General features: G+C 39.8%; 1 protein-coding gene across 2 annotated transcripts; it reads right to left on the bottom strand.

Annotated features, from left to right (window-relative positions):
- Positions 1-889: 889 nt before the first annotated feature.
- Positions 890-19,164, bottom strand: tdrd1 (tudor domain containing 1). 2 transcript variants are annotated; one of them, XM_057826373.1, is made up of 20 exons: positions 19,015-19,164; positions 18,373-18,524; positions 18,255-18,286; positions 18,122-18,176; positions 14,102-14,219; positions 13,973-14,030; positions 10,573-10,647; positions 10,321-10,500; positions 9,973-10,116; positions 8,060-8,225; positions 7,924-8,001; positions 6,339-6,515; positions 6,156-6,263; positions 5,921-6,091; positions 5,602-5,838; positions 4,090-4,209; positions 3,878-4,009; positions 1,661-1,831; positions 1,200-1,582; positions 890-1,109 (listed from the first exon to the last, which is right to left on the bottom strand). In XM_057826373.1, the coding sequence occupies exons 2-20, from the start codon at positions 18,509-18,511 to the stop codon at positions 1,047-1,049; spliced, it is 2,607 nt and encodes an 868-aa protein (XP_057682356.1). In that variant the 5' UTR covers positions 18,512-18,524; positions 19,015-19,164; the 3' UTR covers positions 890-1,046. The 2 variants fall into 2 exon arrangements, with proteins under 2 accessions (XP_057682356.1, XP_057682357.1); XM_057826374.1 differs by having other exon boundaries at positions 14,102-14,216.
- Between the last annotated feature and the right edge of the window lie 993 nt (positions 19,165-20,157).

Raw genomic sequence — 20,157 nt, 5'->3', positions numbered from 1 at the left:
TTGGTAACACTTTATAATAACTATCCGTTTTACTAGTTAATAGATTAGTAAACTGTTGATAAAATGATTTATTGTTGATTTGTGAAGTATTTGTTAACAGTTTGTTAAGCATTTACAGGGTGTTCTTAACCTGAAACAGTTTGTGTAGAAACGGTTCAAGTTTTTGTAACGTTTGGCATTTCTATCTTTTCAGGTTAAGAAATGCCGTTCACTTCAAAAGAAAAGGCATTTTGATAAGGCATTTTGCAGGCAGCGCTCATTTTGCACATTTATGAAAATCTGCCATAGAACCAACAAATATTTGTACTTTTCTTTGTACATTTAACCAATAAAACTTATGACCTTCAACATAAAGTGTACAGTATATAGTTTTATTAAGATCCATCAACTAGCATGGGCGTTTAGAATGGGGTCAACCATATTGGAACACCCTGTAAATGCTTAACAAACTGTTTACAAATACTTCACAAATCAACAATAAATCATTTATCAACAGTTTACTAATGATCTATTAACTAGTAAAACGGATAGTTATTATAAAGTGTTACCGATATTTTAAGTTATGGACTTGAATTTCGTGGAGGACAATTATGGTGATCAGGAGTATTCATTTAAAAAGTATGAAAATTAAATGATTAATCATAGACTATGGATTAATAATAATATATTATTGAACATCTCATTTTAGGTCATATAGGCCAAATTTTTATAGCTAAAGTTAACATTGTGGCATACATGACTCAAAATGTGATCAGTTCATTTATTATTTGAATACCAAAATCGTCATTTGCCCTAATAAGGGTTAAGTTGTGTTAACTACATTCACGTCCTGAGGAGTAGGTGGGCGTGTGGTAACAACTCTGTTGATGGGATCAGTTGTGGAAGCAACAACAAAAAAAGATGGTCATTAAACTGTAACTTTACTCAAGTATCATAAACAAGTTTTAGCATTTTGCCAAGTACACAAACAAAACTTCTGAAATTTTTTGGCAGGGAGCTCAAACCGCTTCCGAAAGGAAGCAAAAATAGAAAAACAAAGCAACTGCTTAGGTGTGGAAACGCTCAACACACACCCTCAGAGCCTCCATTTGCTCCTCCAGACGCTCTATCTGCAGGGAGAAAAATTGAATTCTAAAAATACTGTATTGCCGTGTGGAAGTGATAAACAGAAGCGCTGCTAAACTAGAAGAAGCTCAGACCTTTGCGATCAGGATTGCGCAGCAACACGCAGCGCTCTTCTGGGGCTCCGCTCCAGTGATTTCAGTCTGTTGGGGACTTTGAGGGGTCATCTCAGTGTCCCCCGCTGTGGTTTCCAAATCAGGTGTCAGCGGGGTTTCCGGAGCATCGTTTCTCTCTTCGACGGCGTTGGACAAGCTCGGCACGGCCTCGACTCGGGAAGTCTGCAGCGCGTCTAGAATCAAGGCGCTCACTTGAGCGCCGCGCATTTCGGGAGGTCGGCTGATGGCGAGGATGTTGACGAAGCCGTCGAAGGACAGCGTGGTGGCCAGGAAGTCGTCCTGCAAATAGTTGAGGAATACCTGCAGCGCTTCCGGCGGCCACTCGGCGGGGAAATGATCTTTGCCTGTAGAAGAGGACGAAGCGTTGTTTGTTGTTGTTATTTTTTAAACTAATTTTTGTAAAGAATCCTGAGCAGATTCACCCGTCAGAGCACAGCGGACAATCTGGAAGGGGAGCTGCAGCAGGTGTGCAGGGATGGGCAGAATGCGGGAGATGGGCAACGTTTCAGAGTTGCCGTAGTCGGCATAGATGACCGTCACCCCGTCGTCATCGCCTGCTTTCACCACCACGGCGCGGTACCAATTGTCATCGGCTGGGTTGGGGAAAAACACAGGAGATGAACACATTGGCTAATAGGAGTGGGAACCTCTTGGTACCTCACGATACGGTTTGTGATACAAAGCTCACGATAACGATCTGACGATATGGCGATACAACGATTATCAGGAAATCATTCTAAGATATTCTAAAAACAACTAATAAACAGAAATATAAGCTTCTGCTGTGAATTGGAATGAGTTTATCACTAGTAGACGTCCAATCCATTTGAACTGGGAGGGTGGCAGCGAACGAACATTCGTTCATTCGCTGCCATCCCTCCCACTTCAAACGGATTGAACGTCTATGGCCGTCAGTGGTAGCCAATGCCAGGCAATGAAGTAATTTTGGGCTATTTAAGGTAATTTAACTGTTGATTTTCAGTTACTTCCTGTTGATTTGGGGGTATTTTATGGGTCACTTCCTGTTTATTTTGTTACAAAACAGGAAGTGACCATGGAATCCCCCAAATGAATAGGAAATGACTCAAACTCAACAGGAAATGACCTGGAAATGCCCTAAAATGAACAGCAAGTGACCTGTAAATGCCCTGAAAATCTGACAGAATGACTGTGAATGCTCTGGTTTCGAATGAACGAATGTTCCCAGTCTAAATGGATTGGGTGTCGAGCACCGTCAAGGCAGCCTTAGAGTTAACAGAGACGCTATTTTGGTGGAAGATTTTGGTAGCAACTTGTTGGTTCCTTTTTTTTTTTAAACTGACATTGACACCTTTTTAAAACGATATCTTGATTCTTGCAGGAGCATATCTATAACCTTTTGGGATACAAAGTATCACAATTAGAGCTGAAATGAATACTCGACCAATTCGAGTAACTCGAGTTTAAAAACTGATCCGAGTAGTTTTATTCACCTCGAGGAATTGTTGAATTTTTGTCAGCTCTAAGCATCACGTTTTGCCCAGACTACTTTTAATGCGGGACGACGCGCTGATGTCACGTGCGTAGAGGAAGAGGCAATTAAAAAAAAAAAAAAAATTACCGCAGCCAACAGCCGCTACAAAATACGCCGACATTGCTTAAAAACTACGCCCGCAGGATGCTAGTGTGGTAGCAGGTAGTGTCCGATGCGTCTCATAGATATCGCATGCATGTAGGACTAGATGCGAAATGACAGACTCGGCCGCGTATGGGCAGCGTTAGTAAACAGCCGCCATCTTTAAGCAGTAGACTTCTAATCACTCATAAATATAACGTTACTGTCACTCGCTAACGTAACGTTACCCCTTCGGAGGGCTAGGTTTCTATTGATTATGACCACTGTCGATGCGTGGCTAACGTGTCTTACAAACAGGCTTTATTTAATCTGTAAAAACACAGCGCTCTAGAGTGATGAGGGTGTAAAATTAAAACATAATAAAGCTAACTGTCAGTTTTAGCTCAGTAGTCATTGCTGAATAAAACACCAAGTAGCGCTGGTCCCTAATGTGCATCATACGTTTATTTTGAACACTGCAAAAACTCAAAATCCTATCAGTACTTACAATTTAGACTAACTTAAAACTTAACTAGAACTTAAAAATAGCTTGACACAAATGGAAATTAAATTGAAACACGAAGCTTTCAAGTGATGTGTTATCAAGCGTAATAACATTTTTAGTTTTTTTTTATAAGATCTAGAAGTTTTTTGAGTGAAAGCAGTGAATTTTTTTTCTAGTCACATCTTAGATGCAATTGGTGGCTGTTTTCAACAATGTATATCGAAAATAAAGACATTGATTGACTGAAAATGGTTCAATATCGGATTAAATGTCTTTTTCTCAAGTATATTTATAATTGCTCTTTCGCAAAAAAAAATATGTCTTATCCGATTACTAGATTAATCCATAGAATTTTCAGTCGATTACTCGATTACTAAAATATTCGATAGCTGCAGCCCTAATCACAATATATCACCATTTTGATATTTTGTCACTCCCCCATTGGCTAACGTTGACGACGCTGGACGCTTGTAGCGCTGACAACAGCAGGGAATAAGTCCAACTGGACTCAGTTGATTTTGTGAAATGTGTTTCATTCACCAGTGAACTGAGCGCAGCAAGCGGCCCCCGGTAGGAGTTTTCCACAGTCCACGAATGAGGATAACACACCCCGGTTTTGGCCGCAGAAAGCAGCCAGCTCCTGCATGGTCACCGGGAGCTTCTGCTCAACCTCTGCGGAGAATAAAGCAGACAATCAAAACCTGCCTCGGCCCGCGCGTTAGGGTAAGGCTGACGCTGAAAAGTGTTCTTACCTTGCCTGGGGCTGAGTACAAAGAAGAGGGAAGGACTGGCAATAGCTGCGATGCAAGGCTTGAAGGGCTCGTCGGTGGGTAGAGCCGTCGTCTTCCAGTCCAATGGGAAGCCTGGATCATCTGTGGAGAAATTGGAAATCTTGATGCGTAGACTTCTTAATGGTATTGAAGGGTCAGATCGGTCATGCACTGCGCCTCGCGTTCAAGTAGAGGGTCGCTCAAATCAAGAGGAGCTATTCACAAACACATGCGCGTAGCGATATAATGCCGGATTTCTGTTGAAAAAGTATGAAAGCTGTACCGCATACAAACATTGTCCGAGGATTCAGGGTAATTATTAAATTTTTCGTACCATGCATGCATTTTGAAACGTTGTTAAAAAAAACAAAACAATGGGATATAGTAGCCGCTACTGCATTGGCAGCATGGTTCGCAATATTTACGTAAAATACATGCTAACTGCACGTTTTTGTTTTTTTTTTGCCTTTAACCAAGAATCGAGACTTTCACATTTGTATCAATAAAGAATTCGGGGATTTAAGAATTTATTCACAAGAATTATTTACGAAAAAAGCTCTTTGTTTACATATGGCGGCTTTTAATAACTTAATTTCCTTGCAGACTAGCCTCATAGTTCGCGATAGTTACGTAAAATAAATGCTACCTGCACTTTTTTTAGTTTTTCACCAAGAACCGAGACTGTTTTACGTCCATATCTATAAAGAATTCAGAGATTTGAGCATTTATTCACACGAATTTTCAACAGAAAAAGCCATTGTGGAAGCCCCCCTTATCACAACAAAAAAGAGCTAATGACTAGCATCATTCTTCGACATAGTTACGTGAAATAAATGCTAATTGCAGTTTTTTTTGCTTTTGACCAAGAATTATAAAGAATTCAGGGATTTAAGCATTTATTTACAAGAATTTTCCCCGGAAAAGCTGTTTACATATGGCGTCCACCTCATTGAGTAACAGGCTAGCATCGAACTTCGACATATTAACGTAAAATGAATGCTAACTGCACGTTTTTGTTGTTTTTTTTTTTTTTTGCTCTTAACCAAGAATTCACTGTTTTACGTCCACATCCATTAAGAATTCAGGGATTTAAGCATTTATTCACAAGAATTTTCACCAGAAAAGCTCTCTTTACATAAAGTGGCCGCTAGCTACATTTACTACAGACTAGTATTGTACTTCGACAGGTACATAAAATAAATGCTAGCCGCACGTTTTTTTTTGCTTTTAACCAGGAATCGAGACTGTTTTACGTCCACATTTATAAAGATTTCAGGGATGTAAGCATTTATTCACAAGAATTTTCGATGAAAAAAGCTCTTTGTCCATAATTCCAATCGGTCAGCTTTGACGGCCTCGTCAACAATGCAGGCCCCCAATTAATCGGCCCTGCGCCCCGTCAATACATTATGAAGTCTATGCTGCAGCATTTTCTTAACTGACCCTACTGTTAAAATGTACAACTTTTGCCTTTTATCCATTTGTTTTTTTTACCAGGTGGTTGCAGAGCGGCCGGAGGGACAGGATCGGGCTTAACGGGAACCGCGTAGCCAGCTGAGACGAGCAGTTCAGCCATATCGGCTTGAGGGTCGCTAGCCTCGTCCACCAGGGCCACCAGAGTGCTGCCCTCCTGCGCCCCTTCAATGGCCAGGCGCAGGATTCTGTTTGACAGCCTGTGCTGCAGGGCCAACAGGCACTCTGTTGACCAGCTCTCCCCAACAGGCTGGATTCCTGGAAGCAATTAAAATTAACGTGTACATTTTGGGGAACGGTTTAACAACCATCTGTGCATATTATGAAATGTTTGAGTTACCTGCTAAAGCACATGGAATGGCCTGCATGGGCAGCACAAGCAGCTCCGAGCTGATGGGTTTCAAACAGGCTATGTCCAGGTCCTCGGAATTGCCGAAATCGAAGTAGCTCACACAGACGCGCTCCTCTGAGGAGTACGCCAGCACTTTGGCCCGGTACCACTGCTTGTCCTCTGCAAGACGGCGCAAGATTACAGCGGCGCCGGTAAACCGGGACGTCGAGTGTCCGATCCGTACCCGTAAATAGGGCGCAGCAGGCGGTGCCCGGCGCCGGTCGGAAATTTTGGGGAACGGACAACTGGTTGCAATGTTGCCTCAATTGTAGCTGTAACTTCTGAATGATGCCTACGCTTGTCAAAATGGCGGTCTTAGTTACTAATTACCACAACACATTCTCTACCAATAATTTGGACTACTGACCGGCATTGTCCACCTTCTGCACAATGATGCTATCTGGCGATTGGAAGCTCATGACCACTACAGAGAAGGAGTCCCCCACCGATTGCGTCAAAGGTTCGGGAGGCTGAGCCCATGAATTGTCGTCCTTCCCTTCAGATTGACGCTTGAAGTTTTCCAAGGACGCGTTCAGAATGGCTTCTGCGGGAAGTCAGTTATCAACTGTTATGACACTCATACCAGATTATAAATGTAATTTGTATGTGAAGTGTGTATGCAAAAAAGGATGCTGTTGTACATATTGTGTGGTCCAATCTATTTAAACTGGGGTGGCTGGCATTAAAATGTTTTAGTAAATCTTTCAAATTGGGGAAGGACAGTAATCACACATTTCTGATGTGGATAATGGAATAAAATATACTAGAAATTTGCAATAGTTAATTCAAGGAGGAATACATTTGTCTTCATGATTCATAGAATAAATAATCAGTGAATAGAAATGTCTTTATTGCTTTCTGCGCGCATGTCATCTTTGAAGTAGTGCTGCAACAATTGATTAACACGAGTATTCGATTAGGAAAAAAAGATTTGAATTAAATCTTGCAGCTTCGAGTATTCGTTTAATTAAAGTGGCGTTGTAATGGTTTGTTTTGAAAGTGTTTGCATTTAGTTTTATTGAATTGGGGAGAAACACTGCCTTCTAGTCTGCCTCACTTCACATGGCTGAATCCAGCTGCTCCATGTTAAGACCAACATAAGTTTTTGTTTGAGCTGTGTGTGAGATGTTTTTTAAATGCATTCATTTAATTAATTTAAATTAATTAAATGCCGTGATTTAGTTTTCTAGGTATATTTAGCTGTTTTTTGTGGGGATATGTGTCTAAACCATTTGTTAATAGCACTGTTAAAAAAAAAAAAAAAAAGTTTGCGATGAATAGCATTTCAGCTAATGGACTTTTGCTACGTATGTAAGTTAGCCAACTGTTCTTTTGTTTTACATAAATACTTATTTTTTATACCATTTGAGGCTCAGCTCAGGTATTTTAATTTTTCATGGTCCTTATGTGATTACTCGATTATTCGGACTAAATAGTTCATCAAATAATCGACTACTAAAATAATCGATAGCTGCAGCCCTACTTTGAAGCTTCTTCACGTTGTAATTACGTCTCGTTTGAAAGTGCGGCTGTTGAGTCCACTCTGGTTTTTACTTGAAGTCTATATATCAAGTAAAACAGGAAATAATGTCATTTGAGTTTTATTGCCCTCAAAAAGAAGCATTAAAACGCTGTATGGACTACATGTTTATCGCCATACTTCCATCATTTGTCCTTTTTCAAAACCGAAAGCACCACGAAAAACTACATATCCTAGGAGCCATTGTGAGGTCACGAAGGACGGCCGTAATGTGAACATTTTTAAATTGCCGAGCGAGGCGACACCTAAGGAGAGGGAGGCAATGTAACGGGCGACAACCACTTGGATCGTGAGCGGTGTATTGCAAATCGTATCATTTCGTGAACTACCCAGAGGTTGCCACCCATAATCATCAACATTATTTGTTCATCAATTCCCGGAAACAAACAAAACAAAAAAAAAAACGACTTACGTATATCTTGCATTATTGGTGAAGCGACCACTTTTGTTCCAAATCCACTGTCGAGGAGGTACGTGCTCAAAAGCTTTCCTAAAAGACTCATCCACATTATATTCACCATTGCACTTGGACTCCAGACATACCGCACCTGTGGGAAGCTGGATGTCCACGGCGTACGGAGGACCGTTTGCCGCCATTTCTGTCAATTTCGCCATCACGAACTTGCCAGCCAGAAGCTCCTTGAGGACAGAAAGGCACTCGGGTAACCAGCCACCCTCTGGCGGATCCACGCCGGCAACTTGACACTCCATCGCCTGAAGGGAATCCAAGCAAGGTCAATGAGGTACTGCATATACCAGACTATGAGTATCCCCTTGTTTGGCTGGACCTGCTACTTTTTTTCAGATACAACGCCTTGAGATGTTTTACAAACGTTATGCTACATTGACAGATGTGTATTTAGACAGTTTTATTTTTACTATAATGCAGGGGTGTCAAACTCATTCTTGTCACATTGTTTACTTATATGGGCTATTAATGTCATATTATGTCTGCCGAGTGTTGTAATAGTTGGTATTTTTTGTCAAGAGACATTCTCTTGACTTGCAATCTCTTTCAATCATTTCACTTTATTTTTCTAATGTACCGTATTGGCCCGAATATAAGACGGTGTTTTTTTGCATTGAAATAAGACTGAAAAAGTGGGGGTCTTATATTTGCTGTCTAGACATTATACCCATTCACGACGGTAGATGGCGCCAGATATCATTAAAGCAGGGGTTACCAAACTTTTTGCAAAGGGGGCCAGATTTGGTGTGGTAAAAATGTGGGGGGCCGACCTTGGCTGACGTTCTTTAGGTAGAATAATATATTTAAGCAAATTTTAGCAAGCCATTCCGTGTGTCGTATTTGCTTTATTATTTTTTTAAATTAATAATTTCAACAATTTCGCAACAAGTCTTTGTGGCGTCCTCTTTCGACTCTCGGGCTCTTGTGAAATACTGCTGCTGTAAAATTAAACTAGCTTCAAGTTGCTTCAATTTCTTGCTACGTATCTTTCCTGTAATGTTGTACATGTCAGCGTGTCTTGTTTGGTAATATCACCTCACATTGAGTTCTTTAAAAAAAGCGACGGTCTCTTTGCAAATGAGGTGGATACAGTTGTTGCGTATTTTAGAGAAGAAATACAGTAGTCCAATTTCCACCTATTTTTGAAGCGTCGGCTGTCGCAGTGAACTTTTTTTGTTGTTGATTGTTGCCATTTTAGAAAATTGGGAGTAAAGAGTCACGGGGTAATGTTGCTTAGAGTGCTGCTGCCTTTTAGTGGGTAAATGAGGAGCAGCATTTAGTGTGTAAGCTACTTCATATGCTGGTAGCAGTACTGCTGACCAATTTATTAAGTCTATGTGCGGGCCAGACGTTATTGATTTTATGACCGAGGCTGGGGGACGGATGAAATTTGACCAAGGGCCGCATTTGGCCCCCGGGCCAGACTTTGGACATGTCTGCATTAAAGTGAATGCTGAACTTGAGGAGTAATGTTCTCTAATGACAGATCTCAGCTACTCTCAAGTTTAACCATTTTGCATTTTTTTATTGCAATGTTTTTCTTATTCAGATTTGTTTCAAGACTGCAGTTAACAGTTACTCACTTTGATGGTTAATGCATTTATTGCAATTTTGTTGTTTTATCACAATAGATTGGTTTATTTACATTTCAAAAACCAGAAGCCATTCATTTACGAATGTGATTGCACTTTAGTTTACATATTTAAATGTTGAGATATTAAGATTTGAATGAGGCAAAATAACATGCTTTTTCTCTCAAATATATTGCTATAATCATTTGTTTCAGATGTACAGTAATTATTTTCTGTATAAAAATTAATTTGGAGTTCAAAAAGACTTTTTTTCAAACTTGAGTCTTGAAAAACGGAGCGTCGTCTTATAATCAGGGCCTTCTTATATTCGGGCCAATATGGTAATAATGAATAGCATCATGCTTTTAGCTAATATTTATTGGCTGTTGTTGTCTAGTCGATCCTTTCTTAATGTACTCACACAAGGATAAAACAGGTCAAGGTCCACAGGCAGGGCTCTCATCCTGTCCACTGAGACGTTTTCCTCATTCCCGTAGTCAATATAAAGCACGTGCGCCTCTTTTTTGTCAGCCGCCAACTTCTGGATAAAGCCTCGGTACCAAACCTAAGTACGGCAAAAAAAGCAATGTGCTTTAACGCTGATTTACGCTTCTGTGTTGTGGTGATGACGGACCTACGCCGTTAACGCAGACCCGATTTACCACTCTACGCAATGAGGACGTAGGGTCTACGCAGCCGTCACCGCAACGCAAAAGCATAATTCAGCCTTTAGCGCAGATACGCGTTAATCTGCGAACTCGCTTCTTACCTGATCGGCAGAGAACTGCACCGCACAAACCTCTCCGACGCAGGGCGCGTAAGGTTGCGCTGGGCTACCGCTGGCGGCCTTCTGGAGCTTTCCCCTGATGTTATGCAGATTCTCCAACAGCTCAGAATTTTGGAGGAAGAGAAAAAACCTCCCAGGGTTGTGGATCTCTGAAACACATGCCTAAAATCGAATGACAACCACAACTTGATATACACGTAACGCGGTCTTTTCAAAGTGGGAACGTGAAGGTACCTGAAATTCTGTTCCCTCGTTAATCTTCATTTTCTCCAAATCCTTCAAAAACACCTTCTGGGCTGATGCTGGCTTCTTTTAAAAAAAGGGAAAGCATTGCTTATGTATGGAGCTGCTGCAAATGACTATTTTGAAAGCCGATTTGTCGCTGTACGTTTTTACGATTGGTTGACTCGTCAGTTCATAAAATAAAAATTACTTTAGATTATTTTTGCGCTAAACATTATCGCTGTACAGTTGCACTGAACCCCAAAAAACTTCATTTTCAACTCATTAACCCTTTACACTCTGAGCAATATTTGTGAAATTAGGGGTTGATAATTCTATAACCCCAAAAAACAAAAAAAGTTCACACATGCCTTGTTGCACATCTTTTTATTCCCAAATTAAAGGTTAATTAACTTTTTTTCCCCAAATGATTTTCACTTTTGAAAGTGTCATAAACCAGCTAAAGAATTCAAATGCCAAATATGGAAAAATCACTTTAATTGATTACTTATAAACTATAAATCTCAGCAAGGTTTTGACAGACTTTCATTTCACATATTTGAGCAAATGAGCAAGGCGTAATTTACATTCCAAAAATGGCACTTTTTGATAATAATCTGTTCACAATAGACATTGTCATGAAACTTGAAAAATCACATTATATATTCATTTCAATGAAACGAAACGTCATCTTTTACATCTGGGAGGTCTGTTCATGCTTCTGGCTCTACCTCTAGCCCTCTCAGCCTTTGGAGCTCTGGCAGGGGCTCGATCTGAAAAGTGAAGTATATATTCTATTGTTAACTAATAGCCATTTTCACAATGTATTTTTAAATTCACACATATCACAAAAAAAGATACATGTATATAATAATTAGGGCGGTCAAAATTATCGCGTTAACGGGCGGTAATTATTTTTTTAAATTAATCACGTTAAAATATTTGACGCAATTAACACACATGCCCCGCTCAAAACAGAGTAAAATGACAGCATAGGGTCATATGCACTTGTTACTTGCATTTTTTTGGAGTTTTGTCGCCCTCTGTTGGCGCTCGGGTGCGACTGATTTTATGGGTTCAGCACCATGAGAATTGTGTAATGATTGACATCAACAATGGCGAGCTACTAGTTTATTTTTTGAACATTTTACAAATTTGATTAAAACGAAAACATTAAGGGGTTTTATTATAAAATTTCTATAACTTGTACTAACATTTATCTTTTAAGAATTACAAGTCTTTCTATCCATGGATCGCTTTAATAGAATGTTAATGTTAAAGTCATCTTGTTGATTTATTGTTATAATAAACAAATACAGTACTTATGTACAGTATGTTGAATGTATATATCCGTCTTGTCTTATCTTTCCATTCCAACAATAATTTACAGAAAAATATGGCATATTTTATGGATGGTTTGAATTGCGATTAGTTTTTAAGCTGTGATTAACTCGATTAAAAATTTTAATCGTTTGACAGCCCTAATAATAATGTGTAATCTCATAATCTATTAATTTTTGTTTTTAATGGAATTTAGCGGCTTACAAACAGAAAAAAAAAACTTTTGTCATTGTTTACATGGGCAATAATACGTTATTGATTCAGCAGTGAGGGTCACTCAGTTCAAAATAGGTCTGGAGGGCTCAAATCTTATCTAATTTGACTTGATCTTTGAAATGGTTATGATAAATGGCTACTTTTTTTCTGTCCATTTTATTACCTTCTTGGAGGGGATCAATGCCAACGTTGACCAAATCCTCTTCCTCCGAATCCATGTCCCCTCATCTTCAGACTCGGCATAATTCACTGCTTCTACTCGCCTCCCAAGGACTTGATACTCTTGTACAGGTGTTCTACACCTTTTTCTACCCCTGCCTTGTTGCCGTGATTCCCTTTTGTCGATGTAATTGAGAGAAAAATTGATTATTCCAGCAGAGAAGTGATATAAAACATCGCGGATGCAAGATGGCGGCCTCTGACACGAACTTGCCGCGGTTCAATAAGTTTGAGTCGCCCTCGCTCACTTTCCCTGAATCACTTGCAATGACGCCATAAGGAGGTCACTTGAAGGGCGGCAGGGGAGTAAAAGACTTAAACGGAGGACACTTGCCCTCGTTCACTCACAGGCCAAACAATCATCGATCAACCACATGTTGAGGTGGCGCTATACTGCCTATTCCAAATCACACAAAATATACGGACTCATGTCAATAAGACACATATTCCGCGCTTGATGGCAATACGTCGGTAGCTGGGAATGATCAGAATTATTAGTTTTGTATCAATTCATTTATTTGTCTTTACCTTAAAAGGTGTAGAGAGATTTGTTGTTTAAATACACTGAACCTACTTAAAGTTGACTTTAGCTTTAGTTTCAGTCCCTCCTGACGTCATTTGATTGACAGACCATTCATTTTGTCAAAAGCAAAATAGAAAAGGCAAGCGAAATAGAAAATTCAATGAGAAAAATTGTCGTTTTTTTCTTTTGTAAAATATGCTTTAAAATTTTCATGTATTTATTGATTTCTCTTATTTGTTCATGTATTTTTTATTTTGACACTACTGTGATTCCATATGTTCTGCCATAACTGCCACAGAGTCATTTTTATCACCACCCAATGGACATATTTTCCATGCACCACTGCAACGCATTGTGGGATATAGGGAGCTCTGAAGTGACCATCATTGTTCACTCGATCACTAAGCCCTCAAAGAGTAGATCTCACCAAGTTCACTTCAACTGTTTAGAGAAATGGAACAGCCCCTAAGATGGCGGCAGGGATTGCCCAAAGGGCAAGTGCCTAGGACAAGTGAGCGATTACGAGTAAAAGTGTTATTGAAACATAGATAGTACTAACTTCAATTCATCTCAGGAAACTAATTTAGTTACCATGTGACAGTGCTGCCATCTGGTGTTGGATGAAAGAGCTAATATTCCTCTATATACTGGCCAAAAATGACATCTTTATGACGAGTACAACAGACGCTATGGCCCACAAAAATCAAGGGGACGCCGGTGTCCCCGATTGTACAGCATGGAGTGTAAAGGGTTAACTGCTATTGCCAAATCTTTAACTGAGGGGCCTTGAATGCTAATCTTCCAGTACCACTGACAGCGGTAGATTTCCAATCCATTTGGACTGGGATGAGCGAATAAAAGCGAATGGTCATTCGCCCCTTTCAGTTCTAATGGATTGGAGCTCCGACAAAATGGCAGCCAATTACTTCAATGAGTGCCCTCTAAAGTCTTTTGAAAATTGCAGAAAAGTGGACTGCGCAATTTTTAGCTAAAAAGTGCATTGGTAAAAAAATTGTCCATTCTGTTGAAAATATTCCGTTATTTGTGTTGGCCCCACTTACGACAAGTATTTGTCTGTGGTTTTCAAATGTGCAAAGTCAGTCTTTAGATTACCTTCAAGTTGTCGTTGTTGGCCAGCGCTGGCAAAGACGCAGTCAGATTCAGGTTCTCCCTTTGAAAATAAAATTTAAACAAACTTTCACGCGTTAGGAACATGTACATTTACAGCTTTTTTCGGCTTACTTTGCTGGCTCAGGATCAGCGGGCACGCAAATCAGTCTGTGGCACTTCCAGTCTTTGCTCTGGCACAGTGCAGAGCAATACATTGTCTTCTTGCAACGGGTGCAACGGAAACTCCCTGCTTGATCGAATGGGCAAAATGTCACTTTTGAATTTTCCATAAACTGATCAAAAACTGGTGGCCCCAAAGTAGGTACCGTCATTTCCGGACTACAAGCCGCTATTTTTCCCCCCAAATTTGGAATCCTGCGGCGTATGCAATGATGCGGCCAATTTCTCAATTTTTCTAATGACCGCCAGGAGCGCTTGAGCATAAAATGTAAGCGTAAAACACGTGGAATATACGTGTCGAGGAAGACGCTAGTTTGCACTCTTACCAGTATTTTAACTTTATGCACGAAAAAAAGTAGTAGACCCTCATCTTTGTGCATTAGTAAAATTAGCATGCCCGCATCATGGAAAATGCTAGAAGAAATAGGTATGATGTGCCGAGTTGAACAAAAGTGGCCGTATAAGAAGAGCAACTTTTGCAAACGTCTGACAGCGTGGAGCAGCATGAAAAAAAATCAACCATCACCAAAGGGTTTCGAAAAAGCCGTTCTGCTGCATGACGAAGAGGACGACACACGCTCAGGAGTGAGCTTGAGGAGTCAGCTAAGTGCAGTGTTGCTAGCGCTGTTTGGAAAGAAAAGGTATTGTAACGTTGACAAAGAGTCACCCGCTTAGTTAGGTTGCAATTCTTTATTTTGGAAACTCGTGTAACAACACACGACTGCTGCCCGCAGCAGCTGATGCGCACACACAGACACACCTGCAACAACAGCATGGCTCTCGCTCTTCCGCACCTCCCTTACCCCTGTAAGTCATGCGCTATATCATACCCGATTCGTTAAAGTATGGTATTAAAACTTAGAAAACTGTGTATTTCTTTATAAATATCTCAGTTTACTATGTGGGCACACGTGGCTTATAGACAGAAGAGGCTTATGTATGTACAAAATGTTTTTTCCTTTAAAAATGTACTGGGTGAGTGCCTGGTGTTTTACCGGGGCAGCTCTAACAAGTTCACCAATGACGTCGCAACAATAACCACATGACTCCATTATACCAATCAGACGCAAGCTTGCCAGCCTGTTCCTTCATGTGGTGTCTTTAAAGTGAAAATGAAGTATTTGATGTCAAGTGCTGCCCTCAACATGGCTCGAAAGCGCGGATTTGACCTTTCTCCCAATTGTTTTGGGCACCGATTGACCACGGAAAATGAAGGAACAATTTTCTCCACTAGAGGGCAGTCATGCTTTGGACGAACAATGCTTCGTTTAAATTTTTTCTGTCTCGTTTGAATTCAATGATTTTTTAAAAAGATTCTTTGGCTTAATGTGGTTATGTAATAGGTTACTGTTCAGTATCATAACAATAGTCCATATAGGCTAGGTTCATACCGCATGTCTTAATGCTTTGTGCTCAGAAAAAAAATTACCATTGTTTAAAAAAAATTAAAAATCCAACAAAAATATAAGCAGTTACTCACAATGTTACTCATTACTTGAGTATTCTTTTCACCAAATACTTTTTTACTTGTCCTTGAGTACGTTTTTTGGATGACTAATTTTCTTTTATGGAGGAAGTCGGCGTGATGTCACGATGACGTCACCTCGCTTAGCAACGTGTCGCCATTTTGTGCAGGGGGCACACACAGCTAAACAGCCGTAGACAAACGTTGTCTGACATTCATATATTTCAGCTGTGTTTTGAGTCTTTTTTTCACAAAAACGTCTTAAACATGACTTTTTATTATCACGAGTCACTGCCGACAGACGCAAGGAAGCGAAACAACTTAAAATTAGCGTTTATTGGCTTGCAAATCTGCCCATACAGAGTCCGAGCTGATAGCTGGATAAACAAAGGAATGGCCTGCAGTGGAGTTCGGAAACATCTGCAACTACCTCATAAAGTCACCCAGTAAGTTGACCTTTATCAATTACGTGGAATATGTACTTTGTGGAACTAAGAAAACTGGTAGTTAAGCCTGTCGCAATATGCAATAATTCCATTTATCGCACGGTAAATAAAAATGAAGGCAATAATTTTTCCGCTGCGATGTATCGCCTCGCGTGCACCTGCGTGCGTGAGTGCCGCTGACGTGCTGTTAAAAGTTCGGCTTCCTTGTTACCAACTACACAAAATGCATTTTAGTTCTGTTTTTAGTTTAGTGCAGTTTAAGTTTAGTGCAGGTGGAGAAAAAAAAAGAAAAAGTGACGCTTACCATTGAAATGAAGATGTGAATGATAGCAAAATATAAGCATGCTGTGTGTATCCATGAACTGGGTCGTAGAATGCCGATCTCGGCCGGCGGTCCCCCTCCGTTCGCCAGTCTTTATAAGTTAAGGTGACAGTTCTTACTGTGGTAACATCGCCTAAGAAATCGCCAGCTTCGTCAGGTTTCAATCATTTATTCCATCAACTCTCCGAGTGTCCACTGCTGTTGACTCCAGGATCGAAACAGAAAGTAAAATAGCGCTCTCCTGCTCACCGTCAGCCCCGCGGTGCGTTCAGGTACAGCAAAAAAGTCCGCCACATTAGACGCTGATTCGTTACATTATTACAGGTACTGTACTGTGTTATTGTTATTATTGCTATTATTATTGTTATTCTGATTTTTATTCATATTTTATTTGTTTTGCTCTTTGTAATTGCTATTTGCAATAGTAACAGCAGTATTTATTAAGGATGTAGTGTGGGTTTTTGGGCAGTGGAACGAATTATTGGAATTATAATGTATTCTTATGGGAAAATCCTGCTCGACATACGACCGTTTCGACTTACAAACAAGCTCCTGGAACGAATTAACTTGTATGTAGAGGTACCACTGTATTACAGATGGAACGCCATAGCAGAAGCTATGAGGGGAAACGTTTTCATTTGCCTAGATGCTTAAATTATTAAGTGGAATTTCATTTTTCTTAAAAAACACATTTTATTTCTTCTGTGTTTCTGTGCAGTATTAATATTGTTGTCTTTTACTTAAAAGAGGCATGGTCTATTGTTTTTAGTTGTGATTTCCTAAAAAGTATTTTTGAATTTAAGAGTAAGCATTTATTGCGTTTAAATGGGTGTACATGATCTATTAATATATACTGTATTCTCACAGTGTTATTGTAATTTTTATTTTTTTTAATTGGGGGGGGTGCAATAATATCGCATATCGCAATAATTTATGAAATAAATTATCGCACACTAAAATTTGTTATCGCGACAGGCCAACTGGTAGTACACACGGAGTGATTATTTCTGCCGCAACCGGTAATTCGCCTCGTTATTTAGCTGTGAACACGTCACGGCAAAATAACCAATTCCCAACAGGCCAATAATATACCGATTGACCGATCAGAGCAGTTCACGGCAAAAGAAAAATAACGCTTTGCGAGTTGTCGTTTCCGGTAATAATAACCACTGCCTAGTCTATTGAATCCTAGCAGCTAATTGGGGCTAAAAAAAAAATCGATTAAGGTTTACTCACCAGTAATAAAATGTCGGCTGCAAACGTAAATGTGCTTGGATTTCGGATCCCACAGGCGAGAATAGTTCACGGAACCGTCTTCTTTTACTGTTCCTCGATTAATTGCTTTCAGCCATTTGTTTCTCATTTTTTTCTCACGAGGAAGAATGAACACAGCAACTTTTAGTCATTCCGACGGAAAAAAGACCACAAATACGACAAAAGTTCAACGCATTTGAATTACAATGCACGACAGAGCAACTGTTTGTGACTCGTCTTTTGCCCCGTTTTCAATATGGCGACGCTTTGTTGTGGCTGGTGACGTCATTAATGCCCGGATGTCCGACTTGTTCTCTGAAGTAACGCGTCTCGTACTTCAGTAAATTTTTGGCTACTCTACCCACGTCTGTTCCTAATGCTGCTTTTTTCTTGAAGCAAATGAGTTGCAGTTGCTCGGAAAATTACACTTAAATTTAAATAGTTACTACTTTTAGGCCACCTTGTACAACCATCATATATATTACCTCCCTGGCCACAAAACCGGCAAAGGCACACAGGTGTTGGCATGGGCCCCAATCCCTTTATAGAGGAAAAATTATATTTTAGCACTTTTACACAGACATTAGTGAGGGTTATTCTTTTTAGTGCAATACATACAGTTGGTGGATTCATTTGTGGAGATGCCACGTCTGAAGAAAAAAAAAAGAAGAAAAACAGCATAAAATAAAACAGTAAAGCGTTCGAAGCAACCAGATGATGGGTTGAAGGACTTTACCGGTTGCAACTGATAACAAATCCGGCCTGACGGGGCTCGCAGCCGCCGCGACGCGTCCTGGAAGCGAAGGACACATGGACGACGGCTGCCTCAAGGGCAGGTTAGGCCGCACCACGTTGGGAAGTAATGGGTTGCTCATAGTCAGTTACGGTCTACAAATAAAACACCACATACAAAAAATACAACATTTACCAATTCGGTGGCGCGAAATTGACACAAAAGTCTATTTTGCTCGAAGTCAGTCGGCATGACGAAGCTAACTTAGCCGCGCTAGCTGGCCCATTAGCTACTCATTGACAACCTTGCATTCAATGATGTAAAAGCGCTAATAATACGACGTCACAATATATAACTATGTATTTTGTGGAACTAGTAATGGGTTGCTCATAGTCAGATACGGTCTACAAATTAAGAAACACCAACAAAAATACAACATTGACCAATTCGGTGGCGCGAAATTGACTCAAAAGTCCATTTTGCTCGATGTCAGTAGGCATGACGAAGCTAACTTAGCCGCGCTAGCTAGCAGATTAGCTACTCATTCACAACCTTGCATTCATTGATGTAAAAGCGCTAATAATACGACGTCACAATATATAACTATATATTTTGTGGAACTAGTAATCATTAAATATTACTCACAATTTTCTACTTAAGCAGTAACTTCAAAAGACGACGTGCTTCTTGCAGAAATCGAGTGTTGAAATTAGGAACTCACTGCGAATGTGCAATAAAAGCACCTGGTTGGTTACAATTAGACTGCCAATCAAACGGCATCAAAATCACGTGATGCTCACTTCTTGTTAATTCGGTAGTATGTGAAAGTCATATTTAACTATTAATTTAATCAAATTTACACGTTAGTAAAATTTTTACTCAAGCATTTCTTGGTTCAATTCCAACATGAAGTCTCACATACTGTAAATCTAAGTCTTTAATTTATAATTAGGCCTATACTGATTTCAGGTGAAATAGTTTCTCGACTACACATACACTAGGATTGGAGTTGGCAAACCTAAAATGTTGTAAGAGCCATATTGGACCAAAAAAATAACCCAAAAAAAAACAAATACAGTATGTATGGAGTCGCAAAAAATTAAAAGCCCTATATAAGCCTTATAATGAAGGCAACACATGCTGTGTGTATGTTTATTAGCAAACTATCAAAATTACTACGTTGGCTACAAATACATAATTAGCCTTTATTATTAAACGTTTATTTTCCCTGCAGTGCGTCCTGTAGAGAATGACGCACTGCATTACAACTCTGTTGTACAATGCCGCCTAAAGTTTAACTTCATTACAATGTTAAAGTGACAGCATAAAAAAAATCTTAAATGGCGTATCACAAGCAACACGTCACTTACGCTCATTAATATTCATGACGTTAGCTACTGTTGCTAAGGGGGGGACACGCCACTGTTTTTCCCAAATAGAAAATGAATGGAAATCGTGTACGAAGAAGATGTTTACAGAGCTAAACCTACCAATTCTCTCCGAAAATGATGTCCCTGGTGCCAAATTCACTAGCAAAGATGTGGAATAACATAAAAATGTTCAGTTTAAAGTAGGGTTGTCAAAATTATCGCGTTAACGGGCAGTAATTCATTTTTTAAATTAATCACATTAAAATATTTGACGCATTTAACGCACATGCCCCGCTCAAACAGATTAAAATGACAGCACAGTGTCATGTCCATTAGTTACTTGTGTTTTTTGGTGTTTTGTCTCCCTCTGCTGGCGCTTAGGTGCGACTGATTTTATGGGTTTCAGCACCATGAGCAT

This window comes from Corythoichthys intestinalis, chromosome 21 (assembly GCF_030265065.1).
Source record: "Corythoichthys intestinalis isolate RoL2023-P3 chromosome 21, ASM3026506v1, whole genome shotgun sequence".
Lineage (NCBI taxonomy): Eukaryota > Metazoa > Chordata > Actinopteri > Syngnathiformes > Syngnathidae > Corythoichthys > Corythoichthys intestinalis.
Note: the sequence above shows the minus strand (reverse complement) of the source record. Positions and strands in the feature narration are given on the sequence as shown.

Coding starts and splice junctions, on each gene's coding strand:
- tdrd1 (XM_057826373.1), bottom strand. CDS start 18,511: ATGAGCAACCCATTACTTCCCAACGTGGTGCGGCCTAACCTGCCCTTG. Junction 14,220..18,121: donor CCGGTTTTGTGGCCAGGGAG/GTAATATATATG, acceptor CATTCGATCAAG/CAGGGAGTTTCCGTTGCACC. Junction 10,117..10,320: donor TGCAGTTCTCTGCCGATCAG/GTAAGAAGCGAG, acceptor TGCCGTACTTAG/GTTTGGTACCGAGGCTTTAT.